The sequence below is a fragment of the Salmo salar genome, chromosome ssa28, assembly GCF_905237065.1.
Source record: "Salmo salar chromosome ssa28, Ssal_v3.1, whole genome shotgun sequence".
Classification (NCBI taxonomy): Eukaryota; Metazoa; Chordata; class Actinopteri; order Salmoniformes; family Salmonidae; genus Salmo; species Salmo salar.
Window position 1 is genome coordinate 2,178,902 of NC_059469.1, and position 22,392 is coordinate 2,201,293.

The 22,392-nt window shown below is 43.6% G+C and overlaps 1 protein-coding gene across 3 annotated transcripts in view; it reads left to right on the forward strand.

Moving 5' to 3' along the window:
• LOC106589304 (thyroid hormone receptor alpha) overlaps positions 1-22,392 on the forward strand; it is a 193,465-nt gene that overhangs the window by 157,407 nt on the left and 13,666 nt on the right. For all 3 annotated transcript variants that reach the window (XM_014179099.2, XM_045710113.1, XM_014179100.2), the window contains 5 exons: positions 9,578-9,678; positions 10,264-10,411; positions 10,604-10,806; positions 20,354-20,500; positions 21,739-21,997. In XM_014179099.2, coding sequence (XP_014034574.1) covers positions 9,578-9,678; positions 10,264-10,411; positions 10,604-10,806; positions 20,354-20,500; positions 21,739-21,997 — 858 coding nt within the window. The remainder of the gene's footprint in view (positions 1-9,577; positions 9,679-10,263; positions 10,412-10,603; positions 10,807-20,353; positions 20,501-21,738; positions 21,998-22,392) is intronic.

Below are 22,392 nucleotides of genomic sequence, written 5' to 3' on the forward strand. Positions count from 1 at the left end.
GAGATGCCATAAAACCTCTGTGTTTGTCATCTCCTGAACACGCCCGTGCAGACAGACCAATGAGGAAGCCTATAGGCCCCCAAATCCTAGCATGCTCTCTGGCAGCTAGACCTGAATCATGTGACCCACCACGGTCCATCTCAGCTGGGAAACTATGACAATATGTCTGAGCCTGGCTTTGAGGGGTGGGTGGTGGGGCATAGTGCAGGTCCTTATGACCTAAGTGTTATAGGTTATGTCATTGGCACATGGCATGGCACGGAAGGAAGGAAATGGGTTTCTTAAAAAAATAGTTTTTGGGGAGAAGTTGTTTGTTACCAAAACTGAGTAGAGGTTTAACTTTTGGCTTATTTCATTTTGCCTGAAATTGATTTTCTATCTAGATTAAGTGCAGTATTTTTCTATGAAGAAAGCATTGCCCCTTCCATTTTGTATTCAGTGAAAATAGATTTAAATGTGACTTCTTTTCTAAACAGAAATTAATGGATACGGACAGACTGGGTCCGAGAGTACAGGTCAGTTACATATATCCTTTTGGGTCGGAGCATATGGAATTGGAATTTGAATAGATGGGACATATTGGAGTAGGGGCGGCTATAGCAGTGGGTGTGGGCTGAAGCGGAACTATTGATTTTGGGCTCGGGTTCCTAACAAAACCCACACAGACTGGCTTGGGATCAGCCTGAGACTGAGACTGGGCATCCCTACCCTGCCTTACCCTGTCTTTCCCTGACTTCTCCCTGTCCAGTGTCCACTTCTTCGCCTCTGTTTTTCTGCCATAAGGGGAGGGCCAGACTGACACTAGTAAGACTGTACTCAGTGTGGGCCAGACATAAACACACATGCCAAAACACCCACACGTTTACTCCCTTTTTACTCTCTCTCTCTCTAGGGATAGTACACACACACACACACACACACACACACACACACACACACACACACACACACACACACACACACACACACACACACACACACACACACACACACACACACACACACACACACACACACACACACACACCACCATGCAGCAATGCAGAGAGAGGAGCCTACACAGACATTACTTCTTGGCTCCCTAAGCTGCGTCCAAGGATCTGCTATTGGCAGTGTGTGTGTGTTTGTGTAACATGCAGCGTACCATTTCCTCTCTCCTCCCCTCGTATCACAGCTATATATTTTATTAAATGGCGGGCTGTAGGCCGTTTCCTGTTTCTACGCACTCCCCCACTAAATCCCAATGTTCTGTATGGAAAAAGTACAGATTTACCTTTTTCCTGGGGTGGCTTAGGAAGGGGAAGACTAGAAGAGCACTGGCCTGAAGGAGGGAGGAGAAAGAGAGAAAGGGAGGAGGTAGAGAGAGAGGCTGTCTGGTGGGTGTTTTTGTCTTCTACCCAAGGGCGAGGCAGACTTGATTGCTTTAGAGTGTCTCTCACACTGAAGAGTGCTTGTTGGAGTCTCTCTCTGCCAATGTACCATTTCTCAAGTGAGGAGATTTAAGTACTTACTCCTTCATTACATGCCAGGAAAAGACAGTACCGAATAGGTTAACCTCCTCACTCTCAGGCGAACACAAACAGAGACACACACATACATGCGCGAGTGCACACCAACACACATTGTCACACTGTCGTCTCCTCTAGTGGTTTGTATCCTGACTCTCATGTGATGGGGTCCTCAGGCCAAGATCTTAGGATAAGATCATGAGTTTTTGTTTGACTGTGTTCTATTGTATGTCTGCTTATATCAGGGTTGGGGTCAATTCCATTTCAATGCCGATCAATTCAGAAAGTAAACCCAATTCCAATTCCCAATTTTCCTCCGTGAAAATAATTGAAGGTAATTGGAATTGGAATTTCCGTGTACTTCCTGAATTGTCTGAAATTGAAATGAAATTGACTCCAACCCTGTTTTGTACTTTATATATATATTTGGAGATACAGGTAACTGCCAAAATAAAATAAATACCAACATAGTGTTACTCAACCCTCTGTTACTCAATCCACAAGCAAGCATACAAGGCCTTCCCTCGTCCCCCCTTTGGCAAATCAGATCAGGACTCTATACTCCTGCTTCCTGTTTACAGACAGAAGCTCAAACAGGAAGTACCCATGATGCGCTCCGTAGAAAAATGGTCAGACAAAGCAGAGGCTGTGCTGCAGGAATGCTTTGCTAGCGCTGACTGGAATATGTTCCCGGACGATAGCGTCGTCGAGCTAAACACCTCCGTCACCGGCTTCATCAGGAAATGCATCGCAGACATCGTCCCCACAGTGAAGGTTCACTGCTTCCTCAATCAAAAGCCCTGGATTAACTCTGAGGTGCGCAGTAAGCTAAAGGACAGAGCTACCGCTCAGAGAGCTATCGCATCCAACCCCTGGGCTACGGCTGAGGACACGAACATGTACAAGAAGTCCCACTACGACCTCTGCAAAGCCGTCAAACAAGGTGGAAACCCTATTATACCGGCGCCTATGCTTGACGCATGTGGCAGGGGCTACAGTACATTACAGACAACAAAGGAAGCCTGATCTGCCCAACGATGCCTCTCTACCAGATGAACTCAATGCCTTGTATGCGTGCATTGACGAAAAATAACACAGAGCCCTGCATGAGGGCCCCTGCTAATCCGGAGGCCTGGATGATCTCTCTCTCTCCGAGGCTGATGTAAGGTTTTTTAATGGGTAAAGACTCGTAAGGCTGATGGGCTAGACACTATTCCAGGGAGTGTCCTCAGAGTATGCCAGACCAACTGGCAGGCATCTTCACAGACATTTTTAACCTCTCCTTCTCCCAGTCTGTAATCCCCACATGTTTCAAGCTGACTACCATCATTCCTGTTCCCAAAAACTCTTATGTCATCCTGCCACAATGACCACCACCCTGTAGCACACATCTGTGATAATGAAGTGCTTTGAAAGGCTGGTCATGGCACACATCAACTCCATCATCCTGGACACCCTGAACCCACTCCAATTTGCATACCGCCCCAACAGATCTCAATTGCACTCCACGCTCCCACCTAGAAAAGAGGAATACCTATGTGAGGATGCTGTTCATTGACTACAGCTCAGCATTCAACACCAAAGTGCCCTCCAAGCTCGTGACCCTGGGACTGAACACTCCCCTCTGCAACTGGATCCTGGACTTCCTGACGGGCCGACCCCAGGTGGTAAAAGTAGGCAACAACAGCTCTGCCATGCTAACCCTCAATATGGGGGCCCCCAGGGGTGTGTGCTTAGCCCCCTCCTGTACTTCCTGTTTGACGCATGGCATGGCACCCTCAAACGTTTTTGTCTGAATAACCCATGAAGGAAATGGGTTTCTTAAAAAAAATTATGCGTGAAGTGGTTTGTTACCAAAACTGAGTCGAGGTTTAGCTGTTGCCTAAAATAAACAGCATGTCATTTTGCCTTAAATTTATTTTGAAAGACTTTATTTCATCTAAATGTATCTAGATTAAGTGTAGTATTTTTGTATGAAGAAAGAATTGCCCCTTCCATTTTGTATTTGGTGAAAATAGATTTAAATGTGACTTTTCTTTTCTAAATAGAAATGAATGGATACGGACAGACTGGGTCAGATAGTACAGGTCAGTTACATACATCCTTTTGGGTCAGAGCATATGGAATTGGAATTTGAATAGATGGGACAGTACTTCAATTGAGATATTGGAGTAGGGGCAACTATAGTAGTGGGTATGGGCTGCAGCAGCACTATTGAGTTTGGGCTCAGGTTCCTAACAAAAACCACAGACTGGCTTGGGATCAGCCTGAGACTGAGCATCCCTACCCTCCCTTCTCCCTGTCCAGTGAATTTCAGTGTACTTGTCTGGAATTGAAATGGAATTGACCTCAACCCTGGTTTGTACTTTACACACACACACACACACACACACACACACACACACACACACACACACACACACACACACACACACACACACACACACACACACACACACACACACACACACACACAAATTAGTGGATTAGGCTATTTCAGCCACTCCCGTTGCTGATAGGTGTATAAAATTGAGCACACCGCCATGCAATCTCCATAGAAAACATTGGCAGTAGAATGGCCTTACTGAAGAGCTCAGTGACATTCAACGTGTCACTGTCATAGGATACCCCCTTTCCAACACGTCAGCTCTCAAATTTCTGCCCCGGTCAACTCTAAGTGCTGTTCGGCAGATGCCAGGAAAACGCTACCTGCCTAAAATGCATAGTGCCTACTGTAAAGTTTGGTCGAGGAGGAATAATAGTCTGGGGCTGTTTTGGTTCGGTCTAGGTCCCTTAGTTCCAGTGAAGGGAAATCTAACACTACAGCTTACAATGACATTCTAGATGATTCTGTGCTTCCATCTTTGTTGCAACAGTTTGGGGAAGGCCCTTTCCTGTTTCAGCATGACAATGCTCCCTTGCACAAAGCAAGGTCCATACAGAAATTGGTTTGTCGAAATCGGTGTGGAAGAACTTGACTGGCCTGCACAGAGCCCTGACATCAATCCCATCGAACACCTTTGGGATTAATTGGAATGCCGACTGCGAGCCAGAATTAATCGCCCAACATCAGTGCCGACCTCACTAATGCTCTTGTGGCTGAGTGGAAGCATGTCCTCGCAGCAATGTTCCAGCATTTAGTGCAAAGCCTTTCCAGAAGAGTGGAGGCTGTTATAACAGCAAAGGGGGGACCAACTCCATATTAATGCCCATGATTTTGGAATGAGATGTTTGACGAGCAGGTGTCCACATACTTTTGGTCTTTTAGTGTATTTGGAGATACAGGTAACTGCCATAATAAAATAAACACCAACATAGTGTTACTCAACCCACTGCTACTCACGCCTCATGTACTCCCTGTTCACCCAAGATTGTGTAACCACACATGACACAACAGTGGTCAGTCTGATCACTGATGGCGATGAGACAGGCTATAGGGATGTTGTCAGAGACCTGGCAGTGTGGTACTAGGACAACACCCTCTCCCTCAACATCAGTAAGACATAGGAGCTGATCGTGGACTACAGGAAACAGAGGGCCGAGCACACCCTCATTCACATCATTGGGGCTGTAGTGGAGCGGGTCTAGAGCTTCAAGTTCCTCGGTGTCCACATCACTAAGGATTTGGAATGGTCCAATCACACCAACACAGTCGTGAAGAGAGCACGACAACGCCTCTTCCCCCTCAAGAGGCTGAAAAGATTTGTCATGGGCCCTCAGAAAGTTCTACAGCTGCACCATCAAGAACATCTTGACCGGCTACATCACAGCTTGGTTGGTATGGCAACTGCTCGGCATCCGACCACAAGACGCTACAGAGTAGTGCGTGCGGCCCAGTACATCACTGGGGCCGAGCTCCCTGCCATCCAAGACCTCTATATCAGGCGGTGTCAGAGGAAGGCCCAACAATTTTTCAAAGACTCCAGCCACCCAAGCCACAGACTGTTCTCTTTGCTACCGCACAGCAATTATGGAACCAACAGAGCCCTGAACAGCTTCTACCGCCAAACCATAAGACTTCTAAACAAGACTGCTAAATCAGCTAATCAAATGGCTACCTTCATTTATCCTTTTCTGCACAAACTCTGTTGCTCTGACGCTATGCACACACACTGAACTCTACTCACAAATACAGTTGAAGTCGGAAGTTTACACACACCTTAGCCAAATACATTTAAACTTAGTTTTTCACATTTCCTGACATTTAATCCTAGTAAAAATGCCATCTTAGGTCAGTTAGGATCACCACTTTACTTTAAGAATGTAAAATGTCAGAATAATAGTAGAGTGATTTATTTCAGCTTTTATTTCTTTCGTCACATTCCCAGTGGGTCAGAAGTTTACATACTCAATTAGTATTTGGTAGCATTGCCTTTAAATTGTTTAACTTGGGTAGACTTCCACAAGCTTCCCACAATAAGTTTGGGTGAATTTTGGCCCATTCCTCCTGACAGAGCTGGTGTAACTGAGTCAGGTTTGTAGGCCTCCTTGCTCACACACGCTTTTTCAGTTCTGCCCACAAATGTTCTGTAGGATTGAGGTCAGGGCTTTGTGATGGCCACTCCAATACCTTGACTTTGTTGACCTTAAGCCATTTTGCCACAACTTTGGAAGTATGCTTGAGGTCATTGTCCATTTGGAAGACCCATTTGCAACCAAGCTTTAACTTCCTAACTGATGTCTTGAGATATTGCTTCAATATATCCACATAATTTTCCTCCTCATGATGCCATCTATATTGTGAAGTGCACCAGTACCTTCTGCAGCAAAGCACCCCCACAACATGATGCTGCCACCCCCGTGCTTCATGGTTCTGATGGTGTTCTTCGGTTTGCAAGCCTCCCCCTTTTTCCTCCAAACATAATGATGGTCATTATGGCCAAATAGTTCTATTTTTGTTTCGTCAGACCAGAGGACATTTCTCCAAAAAGTATGATCTTTGTCTCCATGTGCAATTGCAAACCGTACTCTGGCTTTTTTATGGTGGTTTTGGAGCAGTGGCTTCTTCCTTGCTGAGCGATATGTCGATAAAGGACTCGTTTTAATATTCTGACATTTCACATTCTTAAAATAAAGTGGTGATCCTAACTGACCTAAGACAGGGAATTTTTACTAGGATTAAATGTCAGGAATTGTGAAAACTAAGTTTAAATGTATTTGGCTAAGGTATGTGTAAACTTCCGATTTCAACTGTAGATACTTTTGTACCTGCTTCCTCCAGCATCTTCACAAGGTCCTTTGCTGTTGGTCTGGGATTGTTTTGCAATTTTCACACCAAAGTACGTTCATCTCTAGGAGACAGAACCCATCTCCTTCCTGAGCGGTATGATGGCTGCGTGGTCCCTTGGTGTTTATACTTGCATACTATTGTTTGTACAGATGAACGTGGTACCTTCAGGCGTTTGGAAATTGCTCCCATAGATGAACCAGACTTGTGGAGGTCCAGTGTCCCTGCACATTGTACATTTGGTATTGGCACCTGTATATAGCTTCTTCTCTTATTTCTTATGTTTTTGTCTATTATATGTATACACTGAACAAAAATATAAACACAACATGTAAAGTGTTGGTCCCATGTTTCATGAGCTGAAATAAAAGATCCCAGAAATGTTCCATACACACAAAAAGCTTTTTCGCAAAAATGTTGTGTATAAATTTGTTTACATCGTTGTTTGTGAGCATTTCTCCTTTGCCAAGATAATCCATCCACCTGACAGGTGTGGCATATCAAGAAGCTGATTAAAGAGCATGATCATTACACAGTTACACCTTGTGCTAGGGACAATAAAAGGCCACTCTAAAATGTGCAGTTTTGTCACACAATACAATGCCACAGGAGTCAAAAGTTGAGGGAGCATGCCATTGGCATGCTGACTGCAGAATTGTCCACCAGAGTTGTTGCCAGATATTTGAATATTAAGTTCTCTGCCATAAACCGCCTCCAACGTTGTTTTAGAGAATTTGGCAGAACATGCGACTGGCCTCACAAACACAGACCACATGTATGGCATCATTAGGGCGAGCGGTTTGCTGATGTCAATGTTGTGAACAGAGAGCACCACGGTGGAGTTATGGTATTGGCAGGCATAAGCTACTGACAACGAACACAATTGCATTTTATCAATGGCAATTTGAATGCATGGAGATACCGTAACGAGATCCTGAGGTCCAATGTCGTGCCATTCATTTGCCTCCATCACCTCATGTTTCAGCATGATAATGCAGGGCTCTATGTCACAAGGATCTGACCCACTTCTTCCATGGCCTGCACACTCAGCAGACACGTCACCCATTGAGCATGTTTGGGATGCTCTGGATCGACATGTACGTCAGCGTATTCCAGTTCCCGCCAATATCCAGCAACTTTGAATAGCCATTGAAGAGGAGTGGGACAATCATCCACAGGCCACAATCAACAGCTTGATCAACTATGTGAAGAGGTCACGCTGCATGAAGCAAATGGTGGTCACACCAGATACTGACTGGTTATCTTTTTTTTAAGGTATCTGTGACCAACAGATGCATATCTGTATTCCCAGTCATGTGAAACCCATAGATTATTTCAAGCCGAGTGCCCTTCTTTAAATGTATGCTGAAAGTCAATAGCTAAATTGTTCTCTGGAAAATAGCATTGTATTTGGTCAAACATAATCCTCTCCATCAGTTTACTAAGAACAGGCAGCAAACTGATTGGACGGCTGTTAGAGTCAGTGGATTTACGTTGTGGACACACACACTCCTTTAGGGTTTGGTTAAATATATAGCAAATAGAGGTGGCAATACAGTCTGCTACCATTCTCAGTAGTTTCCCGTCAAGGTTGTCTATAGCTGGTGGCTTATCTTTATAGATGGATAACAGTAATTTTTGACCAAATAGTTCTTGACCAAATTCAAAATAGCAATCGTTCTTTTTCATTTTTAGATCTTTTATACAAAAATATGATGGTTCACTGTTCAATGTTGTAATTTCACTTCTGATTTTTTCCACTACTAGTGAAAAAAGTCATTGAACAGATTGGCAATATCGAAAGGTTTTGTTATAAATGACCCATCAACTTCAATAAACGATGGAGATGAATTGTGTTTTCTGCCCATGATATAATTTAAGGTACTCCAAAGGCTTTTTCCATTGTGTTTGATGTCATTTATCTTTGTTTGGTGATATAATTTCTTCATTTCATTGTACTTGTGCATGTGACAATGAAACTTGAACTTGACTAGGGTGTTGTTATTAGTCAAGTACTGAACTACATCAATTTAAAACATCACACATAGAGGACATATCAGTACATACACACAATATCTAGGTCTAATTCAGAATACAGTGCCAATTACAATACAATATATATAAAATGGCTGTCTCTTCACAGTCCCCTTTGTGCAGTAAGGTGTTCTTTTATCTGGTTTTATTGCTAGCTTGAGTTACCTGGGGTGGCACAGAGTTCCATGTAGCCGTGGCTCTATCTAATACTGTACGTTTCCCAGCCTCTGTTCTGGACCTGGGGACTGTGAAGAGACCTCTGGTTGCATGTCTTGTACTGATGAGTGTCCTAACTGTGTGCCAACTGCTTGGACAGACAGTTCGGTACCTGCAACAGATCAATACTTCGCACAAAGACCAATAGCGATGCAGTCAATCTCTCCTCAACTTTAATGTCGGTGGAAAACGCGGTGTTCAATTGGGTTGAGATCTGGTGACTGACACACACACATCCTTTAACCCCCCTATGCCCTTTTAACCCCCCTATGCCCTTCATCTAGCCATGGTAGCCAGAATAATGGGCAACTAGGCTTTTTTTATACATGACCTTAAACATGATGGGATGTTGATTGCTTAATTAACTCAGGAACGACACCTGTGTGGAAGCACTTTGTATCTGTCATTTACTCAAGTGTTTCCATTATTTTGGCAGTCACCTGTATCTATTACGCATATCTTGAAACCTCTGAGGTCCGAATACTTACTATCTTTAAAGCATCAGTACTGCGTGGCAGTAGTGTGAACTTCAGGTCTTGTCCTCATACTCACTCCTCATCCCACTCTCCTTCTCCACCTCTGTGTGCTGCAGGGTACATCCCCAGCTACCTGGAGAAGGATGAACCGTGCGTGGTGTGTGGAGACAAGGCCACTGGCTACCACTACCGCTGCATCACCTGTGAGGGCTGCAAGGTGAGACACACAGGGCCATATGCACTCCCTACAGAGCACAACTTTTGAATGGAGCCTGCACTGTTTCTTTTCACTTCAAGCACTGGGTCAGTGAAGAACAAGGTTAGGACAAGGTCAGGAAATACAAAGATCAGATGGGGGAAGGGTTCATCTCAACATCAACCATAAATAAATAAGGATATTCACATGCGTTCAATTCGGGGCAGGTTTTTTGCCTGAATTTAATGCAGACACACACAGCTTCCTCAATATTTACAGTATGTCATATCTATGTCAGTTCTGTCATCCTCACTCTAGTCCAAGTGACCCCCCCCCCCTTCAACTCTGCATCATGGTCTGTCTGCCACCCCTGTCAAATCCTCACACACACACACACACACACACACACACACACACACACACACACACACACACACACACACACACACACACACACACACACACACACACACACACACACACACACACACACACACACCCTCTGGCTCCCTCTTTCTTCCTTCTTCCCTTTCTTTCCCTCCATTTTTTCTTCTTCACCCTCTCCCTCCCCTCTTTCTCTCTTCCTTCTCTCTCTCTCTCTGCCAGGGTTTCTTTCGGCGGACAATTCAGAAGAACCTCCACCCCGCCTACTCCTGTAAGTACGATGGCTGCTGCATCATCGACAAGATCACCCGCAACCAGTGCCAGCTGTGCCGCTTCAAGAAGTGCATCGCAGTGGGCATGGCCATGGACCGTGAGTCTCTCTCACACCCACACACTCTCACACTCGTACGCATGCACGCACACACACCGTGTCGTGCACAATGTCATACATATTACACATTTACAAACATTTTACAAGTCGTACGGCTGCCTTCAGTCATGACTTCTTGATGTAACTGAAATCAATGTTCTTTCTCCCTTTTTTGTTCCTCCTTTCTCTCAGTCGTTCTGGACGACTCTAAGCGGGTGGCCAAGCGGCGTCTGATCGAGGAGAACCGGGTGAAGAGGAAGGAGGAGATGGTGAAGACTCTGCAGAACCGGCCGGAGCCCACCGGCTCAGAGTGGGAGCTGATCCGCATGCTGACCGAGGCCCACCGCCACACCAATGCACAGGGCTCCCACTGGAAACAGAAACGCAAGTTCCTGGTAAGAGGATGAAGGATAGGATGGCTGCAAGACTATGAGATGTTTTAATGACAAAGACAAGCAGAGACATAACAGGCGTTGAAGCAAGCAGACATGACAGGCCCCCCCCGGGACAAAACTCTAGTACATATCTAAAGTACATTTTCTCAAAGCCTTACTTCCTTGTTCATCTCTGTTTATACCTGGTTTTGCATCATAATGTGCCTTGCAATAATTGGTTACAGTAATCAAATTCAACATGTCACAACAGCTTGATTGTAGAGCTTCAATAAACCGGTAGACCAGATTTGGCTAAGCTTCCAGGTGATGAACTTAACCATTACAACAGTGTTGTAGACATGAGACCACAGCTACAAGTAGCTTGTTAGCAGCTGGAGTGTACAACAGGGCCTTCTCTCTCGACCTTGGGAGGAAACTCCTCCATGACTTAGACTCAATGGATTTTTACAAAAGATTGAATACGTTTCCCCATATGACCCCATATTCTATGATAAGTATTTTGCTTTTCCAAGGCCCGTTGGACATCACTGCTCATTGTCCATTTGAGCTTACAAATGAAACACACAGAGAAATATTTGGAGCCTGTATGTTGAGAATGCCAAATCATTGTGGTCTATTGCTACGGTGCCTTCCGAAAGTATTCATACCTCTTATTCCACCTTTAGTTGTGTTACAGCCCGAATTCAAAATTGATTAAATATAACTTTTTTTTCTCTCACCCATCTACACACAATACCCCATAATGACAAAAGGGAAAACATTTAGAAACGTTTGCTAATTCATTGAACATAAAATGTAGAAATATAACCCGAGTCAATACTTTGTAGAAGCACCTTTGGTAGCAATTACAGTTGTGAATCTTTCGGGGCGGCAGGTAGCCTAGTGGTTAAGAGTGTTGGGCCAGTAACCGAAATGGGTTTGAATCCCCAAGACGACTAGGTGAAAAATCTGTTAATGTTCCCTGGAGCAAGGCACTTAACCCTAATTGCTCTGGATAAGAGTGTATACTAAATTGTAAGTCTCTAAGAGCTTTCAACACCTGGATTGTGCAACATTAGCCCATTATTCTTTTCAAAATATTTCAACCTCTGTCAAATTGGTTGTTGATCATTGCTAGACAACCATTTTCAGGTCTTGCGATAGATTTCCAAGTAGATTTTAAGTCAAAACTCTAACTCGGCCCCTGAGGAACATTCACTGTCTTCTTGGTAAACAACTGTAGTGTAGATTTGGTCTGTGTTTTAGGTTATTTTTCTGCTGAAAGGTGAATTAATCTTCAAGTGTCTGGTGAAAAGCAGACTGAACCTGGTTTTCCTCTAGGATTTTGCCTGTGCTTAGCTCCATTCCATTAATTATTTTATCCTGAAAAACTCCCCAGTCCTTAACGATTACAAGCATATCCATAACATGATGCAGCCACCGCTATGCTTGAAAATATGGAGAGTGGTACTGAGTAATGTGCTGTATTCAATTTGCCCCAAACATAACACCTTGCATTCAGGACAAAAAGTTAATTGCTTTGCCATATTTTTTTGCAGTATTACTTTAGTGCCTTGTTACAAACAGGATGCATGTTTGGAAATATTTTTATACTGTACAGGTGTCCTTTTCACTCTGTCAATTAGGTTAGTATTGTGGATTAACTTGAAAGTTGTTCATTCATCCTAAGTTTTCTCCTATCACAGCCATTAAACTCTGTAACTGTTTTAAAGTCACCATTGGCCTCATGGTGAAATCCCTGAGCAATTTCGTTCCTCACCAGCAACTGAGTTAAGAAGTACGCCTTTATATTTGTAGTGACTGGGTGTATTGATACATCATCCAAAGTGTTTTTAATAATGTCACCATGCTCAAAGGCATATTCAATGTGATTTGTTAAGCAAAGTTTATTCCTGAACTTATTTAGACTTGCCATAATAAAAGGGATTGAAAACTTATTTAAAAAATCTAAATGTAATCAATTTTAAAATTCAGGCTGTAACAACAAAATGTGGAAAAAGTCAAGGGGTGTGAACACTTTCTGAATGCTTTAAATGTGTCTATTGCAAATCACTATGACCTCGCCTGTATGTATAAGCCTTTATTACATTCAATGGCAGCGGGGGCACCAAACTCTGACCTATGACTTTTCCAGACCCTTCAAGGACGACCAACGTTCGCCTCGCCCCCGCTAGGGCTGATAATGTTGGCAGCTTTTGATTGACTGGCTGGCGGGTTCCCTAAGTGTTTGTTTGGTTCTCAGTTTTACTGGCTGGCTGTCAGTGTTAGGCTCATTTGTGATAAATTGGGCTTCTATACTTAATAATTACACTAAATAGTCCCATTAGCATTTATGTTGAATGCCGTCCGTCATCTCGACTGGCAATCAGCATTTAGTTACAACTCTCCACAGTAAAACCATTGCTACAGCCCCTGTCACGCACACAAGTACAAGCCTAAATTGTCTATAAGGTCTCTAGTCTAGGCTATACACTAAGGTTTATATGGGTTCTATATGTTTTAAAGGTTATATTGGTTAAGGTATTTATAGAAGTTTTAAAAGGAACTCATGGGTTTCTTCTGGCACCAGTTGAAAGGTGTTATTTTCTATATTGGCTGGTATAAATTGCAGCTTTCTCAAATCCAAAGTTTGATTTTGGGTTGTCAGTACTTTCACACACCTCGTAATGGTTAGGGCAAATTGAATGTGGCTTTGCGGGTGAACATTCTGTGGTATGGATGATTCTCTGTATTTAGAGCCGTTATGGATGAATTGGGGCCTTACACTGGTGTGCGTGTGTGTGCACATGTGGGTATATGAGAGCGGTATTGTATTGTGTGAGTGAGTGAGTGAGTGAGTGTGTGAGTGAGTTTGCTAACGCCGTAACGCTAGCTAATCTTCCTGGGGTCCAACACCAATTAACAAGACGTTACAAACAACCACGAATCAAGACTTCACAAACATTCAACAAGTAGACAATACAGACAATTAAAATACCTGACAGAAAAACAGAAAGGGTGAGAAAATATGGAAGTGTGTGTGTAGGTTTTTGTGTGTTCAAACCACACGTCCCATTTCCTCCTCCTCATACCACGCCACTTGTTGAACACAGTTGCCTTGCAATTCTTACCACACCTTCCAATCACAGTGAGCCTCGGGAACCCCCACCAGGACCACCCCCTTTTCCTCTGATCTTCCTCCCAGGTAGATCACCCATTCATGGGGCAGGTTGCTAATAAAGCCCCCTGCTTCTTGCCAAGGCTTAGTGTCAGCCATGCTGTGAGTGAGTGAAGCGCCCAGCTGACAGCTCAGCACCTGCTAGGCCTAATCCCTAGCTACAACCTCCTGCCGCTGTGTGCCCAGAGCCACCTGGCCCATGAATAGCACATCAGATCAATAGGCCTACCAGTACTACCACAGAGTATCCTGACAGGGCTAGCCCGGACAACATGGGGCGGCAGGTAGCCTAGTGGTTAGAGCATTGGACTAGTAACCGAAAGGTTGCAAGATCGAATCCCCGAGCTGACAAGGTAAAAATCTGCCGTTTTGCCCCTGAACAAGGCAATTAACCCACTGTTCCTAGGCCATCATTGAAAATAAGAATTTGTTCTTAACCGACTTGCCTAATTAAATAAAGGTTAAAAAAAAAATGGAAACTAGGGATATAGGGCTGTGGCGGTCATGACATTTTTTCAGCCGGGGATTGTCAAGCAAATAACTACTGGTCTCACGGTAATTGACCGTTAATTAACATCAACACATTCAGCATCTCCTGGCTTCCACACACAGCCTACTAGCCACCGATGAAGACCTTTGGAACGTCTACATTTTAAAAAGTACAATAAATCCATATGATATAGTCTACACCTTCACAATAAATCCATTATTTATTTTAGACAGGTCTAAAGAAACATGATATGAAGAAAATGTAGTCTATTTCAGAAGAACCGAATAGCATACTCTGGCTATGCCAAATCGCTGTGAGCTACACTAGTTCATTTAGCAGACAAGATTTGCTTAGAATTCCGTGGCATTATTTTATAGTATGACAAATACATCCGAACACAGCTGAATAAAATAGCACAGGCTGCACACATTTCTCTCATTCACAATTTGACAAGCACTTAATAATGCCTCGAATTTCCCGGCTGCATCCCCTTTGTATGGCCGTAATGCCCCCTAAAAAAATCCATGCCTTTTGCGGCCAGTGGCCGTTGTGCCCTTGGGCTGAATATAATAATTATAATTCCCTTCTCCAGGCTGCTTGCGCCGAAGCACCTCTCACTCACATGGCTCTCTCAGATAGCTCAATTCTTATTAGCCAATGCCCGTCACTTGATCGGGTCTTTCTCACAGGCTACAAGTGAAGATAGACACATCGGGGACACAACTGCTCGTGTCCTCATCCAATTCCAAGGTGCACATTGAAGATATTTTTTACATTTTTACATTTTAGTCATTTAGCAGACGCTCTTATCCAGAGCGACTTACAAATTATATATTGGAAGAACTGTCCACATTTACTTTTCGTCAGCCAACAAGATGAGTAGGCCTAATGAACAGCAAAAGCACTAGCCTATGTCACTCTACTGTCCCCCATAGTATAAAAGTCGACCTATTCTATTCTGTGCAAGAAATAAATATTCCAAACATAGTCTGAGACAGTTTAATAATACAACCACTAGCATAAAAAAAACTGTTTTAAGCAACGAGACTGACGCAACAGATCAGAACGCAGCGCAGCAATGCGCACACTGCAGTAGGCTCTAAGCGCGAATGTTCCAAAATGCAATCAATTAGCGGGAAAACACCATTTTCAAAAGTGACCACAAATGCGATTATGGATGCAATGCTTTTATTATAAAAGGTGCATTTTTATGGTGAAAATGATCTTCCCCAAACTTGAAACTCACGAGCTGTGTATGTATGCCAGTTAGGCTTTACATCCGTGGTAAAGCGGATTAATGTGCTTCATTTTAAGATGTTATTTGGCCACTTTAGTTCAGACCTTATCAAAACATATTAAGCATGTGGGCTAGGCTACATGAGGTGTGCGACTATGATTTGAAAAACACGCAAAAAAAAAAGGCATATGCTGTTTCTTGCCTTACTGCACACTGGGCATCATAATACACTATATAATTCAAAGTGGTAGGCTAATATTGTCACCCATCAGACTGTTCTTGATTTAATCCTGTCTTTACATCTACTAAATGTGTCACGATTGTCGTTGGTAATGGAGGACCAAAACGCAGCAGGTATGTGTAAGCTCATCTTGACGTTTATTAACTCTTGACGTTTATTTTAACAAACAAGAGAACGAACGATCAACAGACAGTCTGGCAAGGCACAAGGCTAAACACAGAACAATCTCCCACAAACACACAGACAAACACACCCAACTAATATAGGACTTCCAATTAACTCAACATAGAAATAGATCAACCAGACTACACATAGAAATACACCAACATAGACCATAACTCAAAACCCGGAAATAATAAATCAAACGCCCTCCTAACTAACACACCACCCTGAACCACATAAAACAAATACCCTCTGCCACATCCTGACCAAACTAAAATGACAATTAACCCTTATACTGGCCAGGACGTGACAAAATGATATGTGTGACATTTGTTTTGATTTAGAATGGACCATTATCATGCACCTGTCTCAAAACAGGGGCAGGGGAAAAACACATGTCGATGCACTTAAATATCGATGCACTTAAATAGCGAATGGAGGACGCTTTTCCCATGGTTCATTTTCATACCAGCCAGGTAGGCTATACTACTGTTTTTTTTTTTATAGAATCCATCACTGTGTTTTCTCCCGCAATTCCATAGCCTATAGAAATGTTGATCAACATGAGCTCATGGGCTCTCATGAAGTGTTTGATTAGATTGTCGATCACATTTGCATTGATGTTAGAGTGATTAGAGGGACAATAGAGTGCTGAGTACCAGGCAGTTAGCAAGTTTGGTAGGCTACTAATGACCACCAGCAGCATCAGACCTTGGAGAAGCCTAATTACCGTGACTAAAACAGTCACGTCAGATCTGTAAGTTTGCTTTTGCGTGAGCAGGGAACAGCAGCCAGTTCCGACAGCTGGGAGTGCAGTGTGTAATTTACATCAGAATGCTCAAAGCCCGGAGAAAGTGACAGGACACAGCGACAATGACACCACACCGTAACATAAAAATGTCCTATCAACTTATACACGGAGTATACAAAACATTAAGAACACCTGCTCTTAAAGAAGGATTTTTAAGCCTTGAGAAAATTGAGACGTGGATTGTGTATGTGTGCCATTCAGAGGATGAATGGGCAAGACAAAAAAATGTAAGTGCCTTTGAACGGGGTATGAGTAGTAGGTACCAGGCACACTGGTTTGTGTCAAGAACCGCAACGCTGCTGGGTTTTTCACACGCAATAGTTTCCTGTATCAAGAATGGTCCACCGCCCGTAGGACACTGAGCCAACTTGACACAACTGTGGGAAGCATTGGAGTCCACATGGACCAGCATCCCTGTGGAACGCTTTCAAGACCTTGTAGAGTCCATGCCCCGATGAACTGAGTCTGTTCTGAGGGCAAACTCGGTATTAGGAAGGTTTTTCCTAATGTTGGTGTACTCAGTGGTATTTTATTTATTTTATTTTTATTTATTTCACCTTTATTTAACCAGGTAGGCAAGTTGAGAACAAGTTCTCATTTACAATTGCGACCTGGCCAAGATAAAGCAAAGCAGTTCGACAACATACAAAAACACAGAGTTACACATGGAGTAAAACAACATACAATCAATGATGCAGTAGAAAAAAAATACAAAATAAAAATAAAATGAACATGAACATGAATATATACATGAACATCCCACAAATAGCCTACAACACTCAGCGATACAAAACATCTGTGGCTCTATACACAGCAGAAATGATTTAAATGGGACTCAAATACCAGGCATTAGAAGAATGCCGAGAGCATTCCCGAACCACACCAACTACCAAAATAACACATCTAGCCTGAAGTCACATGATTAACCTAACAGATGATTACACTACTCCCCTTTGAATATTTTTAATGTTATTAGCCAGTAACTACCTCCCTACTTACTTCGTAAAATCCATATGCAGTATGTAATGCCCTAAGGATATATCTAGCACTTAACATCCATTTTATACTGTATGAAATGCATTTTGTTTACACTTGCGGTAAGTCGCTCTGGACAAGAATGAATGCTAGTAAATAGCTTGCATTTAACAGTTACATTTTTATTTATTTAACTAGGCAAGTCAGTTAAGAACAAATTCTTATTTACAAGCTGTAGACTGCCTTCATCCACTTGGAATCAAAGTCACCCGACCAAATCAATAAAGCTCCAGTCCACTGCATCTCCCTCCTCCAGCCCTGTGTCCTGGAGAGGACCCATACATTTTGTCTCACCTATTTGATTGAAGGTGAGTATGGAAAGAGGCCCTCTGTAAATCGCTGAATTAAATTGCTCCACATGAGTGATAATGAAGTTGTTTCAGGGCATTGGTTGCAATGGATTTTGGACTATTACTTGTCCGTTGTGTGCCAGTGCCCCCTGAAATACCACTGTAGTCAACCAACCTAGTTTCAAACCCAGTTTGCTGCTAGGGGTTTAACAGACATTTACATTTGAGTCATTTAGCAGACGCTCTTATCCAGAGCGACTCACAGTTTAGTACATTCATCTTAAGATAGCTAGGTGAGACAACCACATATCACAGTCATAGTAAGTGCAAGTTGGTTTTGTTTATTTGCTTGATCTTTGACCGATTTTAACAAGCGACATAGACAGGGTTAGCATACTTATGTTTACCATCTTTAGGCCCTGAATGACCTTGTGAACCTTCGAACCCTAGACAGGTTAGTTTTGCAGTTTGTTTTTTTGTTCTGTCAAGAGAGAGCTATTTCTTAACTCTGAAACAAACACGGCTGACCCTGACATTTTTTAACTCTGACTTATTTAGGATGAGACAAATGTGTGTACTGTTGTCAAAGCCATTGTTGTATTATTCCAGGTAATTGCGAGACTCTCGGGTGCATACTCCACATTGCTTCAAGTCTGAATCAGTCACGCCCATAAGCTCTGTATAGATTGTGTGTCATTCATTGTTTAAAAGGATAATGTTTTTTTGTAACATACAATCTACCTACAGTGAAGCCGCTCAACATTTACATTACATTCAGTCATCTAGCAGACGCTCCCATCCAGAGAGACCCACAGGAGCAACCAGGGTCATGCATCAATTCGGGGACCCGAACCAGCGACCAATCGGCCCCCAGCCCAAGCTCCCAACCGCCATCCAAGACCCCCCCCCCACAGTTCCCAGAGAGCTGTATCTCAACCATCCGAGACCCCACCCACAGTCCCCCCCGAAAAACCTCCCCCTCCACTCCCTCCCCATCTCCACTGCCCCCCCCCCCAAGTCGCTGTACCCCTCCAACCCAACCGAAACAACCACCCACACCATTGCGCCAACAACCAACAAAATGAACAAAAAGAGAAAAAAACTAAGGAAAACAACAATGCAAAAACAAAAGGCATCACGGACAGCAAAAATCTAAACAGCAAGGCCAACTATATGCATTTTAGTGCATGAATGGCACTATTGACATGTGTGTATGCAGGTGTGCGTTTTAAAGCAAGTGTGTGTGTGTATGCAGGTATACACCCGTGCAAGCACCTGCACGGCATCAGCCTCAGGCAAACAGGCATTGGATGTAACAGCGTTCCCCCTCAGTGCCATTCAAACGTACTTTCTTAAAAACGTTTATCTTTGACTGTCATTCTAACCCCCACCAGGCAACTCCACTCCCACTTGTCTCCAGTTCCACATCCCAACCCTCAGTTTCCCTCAGCCTATAATGCCTTTTGTTATGTTACATTTCAGCCCTTTCTCAACTCCCAATGAAATTGGCTGGACCAACATTAAGAGTTTGAGTCTGATGTACCTTTTATTTATTTTCTATTTAATTAAGCAAGTCTCTTAAGAACAAATTCCTATTTACAATGACAGCCTACACTGGCCAACGCTGGGCCAATGGGACTCCCAATCACGGCCGGTTGGGATGCAGCCTGGATTCGAACCAGAGTGTCTGTACTGCTGCCTCGAGCACTGAGATGCAGTGCCTTAGACCGCTGCGCCACTTGGGAGCCCGAGTCCATAGAATCACATCTGCTAGTCTTGCATGTAAATCAACCGCTGATACCGAATTTGACCATGTGCTTTGCATCTCTATGTGTATTCTCTTTTTGCACAGTTGTTTACTACACATGATCTGATCTTCCTCAATGATGTCAACCCTTACTTAAAAATAAAAACGATTCAGTCATTGTAATGTGTCTGCTAGGTCTAATTCCATACTTTTGTCGAATGTGCTTAAATGTGTCATCTTACCAGCAAACAAATGAATGAACTCTCATGGAATAACAACGGCCTTAACTCAAGTCTCTTGACTCGTGTTCCTAACCTCAGCTGCGGGCTATCTGTTGACATGTGTTGTGTCCATGTGTCCCCTGTCCTGTCCCCTAGCCGGAGGACATAGGTCAGTCTCCCGTGGTCCCCACGTCGGACGGAGACAAGGTGGATCTGGAGGCCTTCAGTGAGTTCACCAAGATTATCACCCCTGCCATCACCCGCGTCGTCGACTTTGCCAAAAAACTTCCCATGTTCTCGGGGGTAAGGCCCTAAGTGTGTGTGTATGTGTGTGTGTGTTGGGATGTGTCGGTCTTCCTTATATCAGTTCTAAAGACTGCCTGTGTCTTTGTTTGTGTGTTTGAATTGAAGCCTGTTGACCTGAGTCTCTGAGTCTTTCCTCAATAATGAGCCTGCATTGTGTTTGGTGTTGACTTAATTAGGTATAGATTCTGTCGTTGCTGCAGTGTTGTTGCTACTAATGACAGTATGATTACTATGGTCATTAGCAGGATCAGCAGCCAACAAGTGCTCAGCGAAGTGGAGATGTTGTGTCCTACCTTCACCACCTGGGGGCGGCCCGTCAGGAAGTCCAGGACCCAATTGCACAGGGCGGGGTTGAGACCCAGGGCCTCAAGCCTAGGATAGATAATAAGCAGTAGCAGAAGCATATGTGATGAGTCAAAAGAGTTAGTGCAAAAGAGGTCAATGCAGATAGTCCGGGGAGCTATTTGGTTAACTATTTAGCAGTCTTTTGGCTTGGGGGTAGAAGCTGTTCAGGGTCCTGTTGGTTCCAGACTTATCGGTATCACTTGCCGTGCGGTAGCAGAGAGAACAGTTTATGACTTGGATAGCTGGAGTATTTGACACTTGTGCATATGGCGGAGACACACGTAAATAGAGGGCTGAGGGGAAGGGGGGGGGGGGGGGTTTGGGATTCAGTCAGAGTGAAGCTGATATAACAGAATGATATATACAGACTTGGAACTCCACACGCAAAGCCTACACCACTGCAGCTGGGAAGCATGTAGGCTTACGTAACTATACTTTTAAATTCCAATCGAAGGATGGAAGAGTGCCTTTAAAGTTCACTTTGTTTACATTCAGTAACAGTCTCTCTCGCCCTCCCTTCCTCCACCTGAAAACTCCAATAAAACAAACAGGATTCTAGCAGATCTTTCCTATCCCATTCTTCACCAAACTGATCAATGCACAAGCACCTCACAGCCCAGTGGCTTTTGAGAAGTCTACCAAAGAACTCAAAATTAGAATCGTTGTTGTTTTTAAACCTACCACTCCGAATATTGGTCGTTGTAGAATTATTGTATTGTATTTTTCATATAGGATTGTATTAGAATGATGGTGTTTTTTTAGGATCTTACTATTTGATAAAAATCTGATTGTAAATTGGTGTACAGTCTATGACGGCGAGCAACCAATAAACTATACTATTACTCTCCTCCTTTTCCCTCCCTTCTCCCTCTCTCCTCTCCTCCGTCCAGCTGCCTTGTGAGGACCAGATCATCCTATTAAAAGGCTGCTGTATGGAGATCATGTCGCTGCGAGCCGCCGTGCGTTACGACGCAGAGAGCGAGACGCTGACCCTGAGTGGCGAGATGGCGGTCAAGCGGGAGCAGCTGAAGAACGGGGGCTTGGGCGTGGTGTCGGATGCCATCTTCGACCTGGGCAAGAGCCTGGCACAGTTCAATCTGGACGACACGGAGGTGGCGCTGCTGCAGGCTGTGCTGCTCATGAGCTCAGGTGAGGACCGGGTCAAGGGTCAATGGACAGAGGTCAATTGAGGTCATTCAGGTCAGAGAGGATTCAGGACGAGTTCCAAATCCATCCGCTACCACCTAGGCACTTTGTGTGGATCTAAACGAATTATAAGTAAGAATGAGTAAAAGTTGCTGTACTATTAGATGAAGGTAACTAGGCTAAATCCCAATTGTGATAAGTGTACCATATTACATATTGGATCGTTAAAAAGACACCATTTTCTTGTAATTTACCAATAAAATGGGCTGATGGTGACGTAGACATAATTGGTATTCATATCCCTAAAGATAGAAATGAACTTACCACAACCAATTTCAATAGAAAGTTAGCAAAAATAGGCAAGATTCTGCAACCATGGATAGGTAAATACCTGTCTA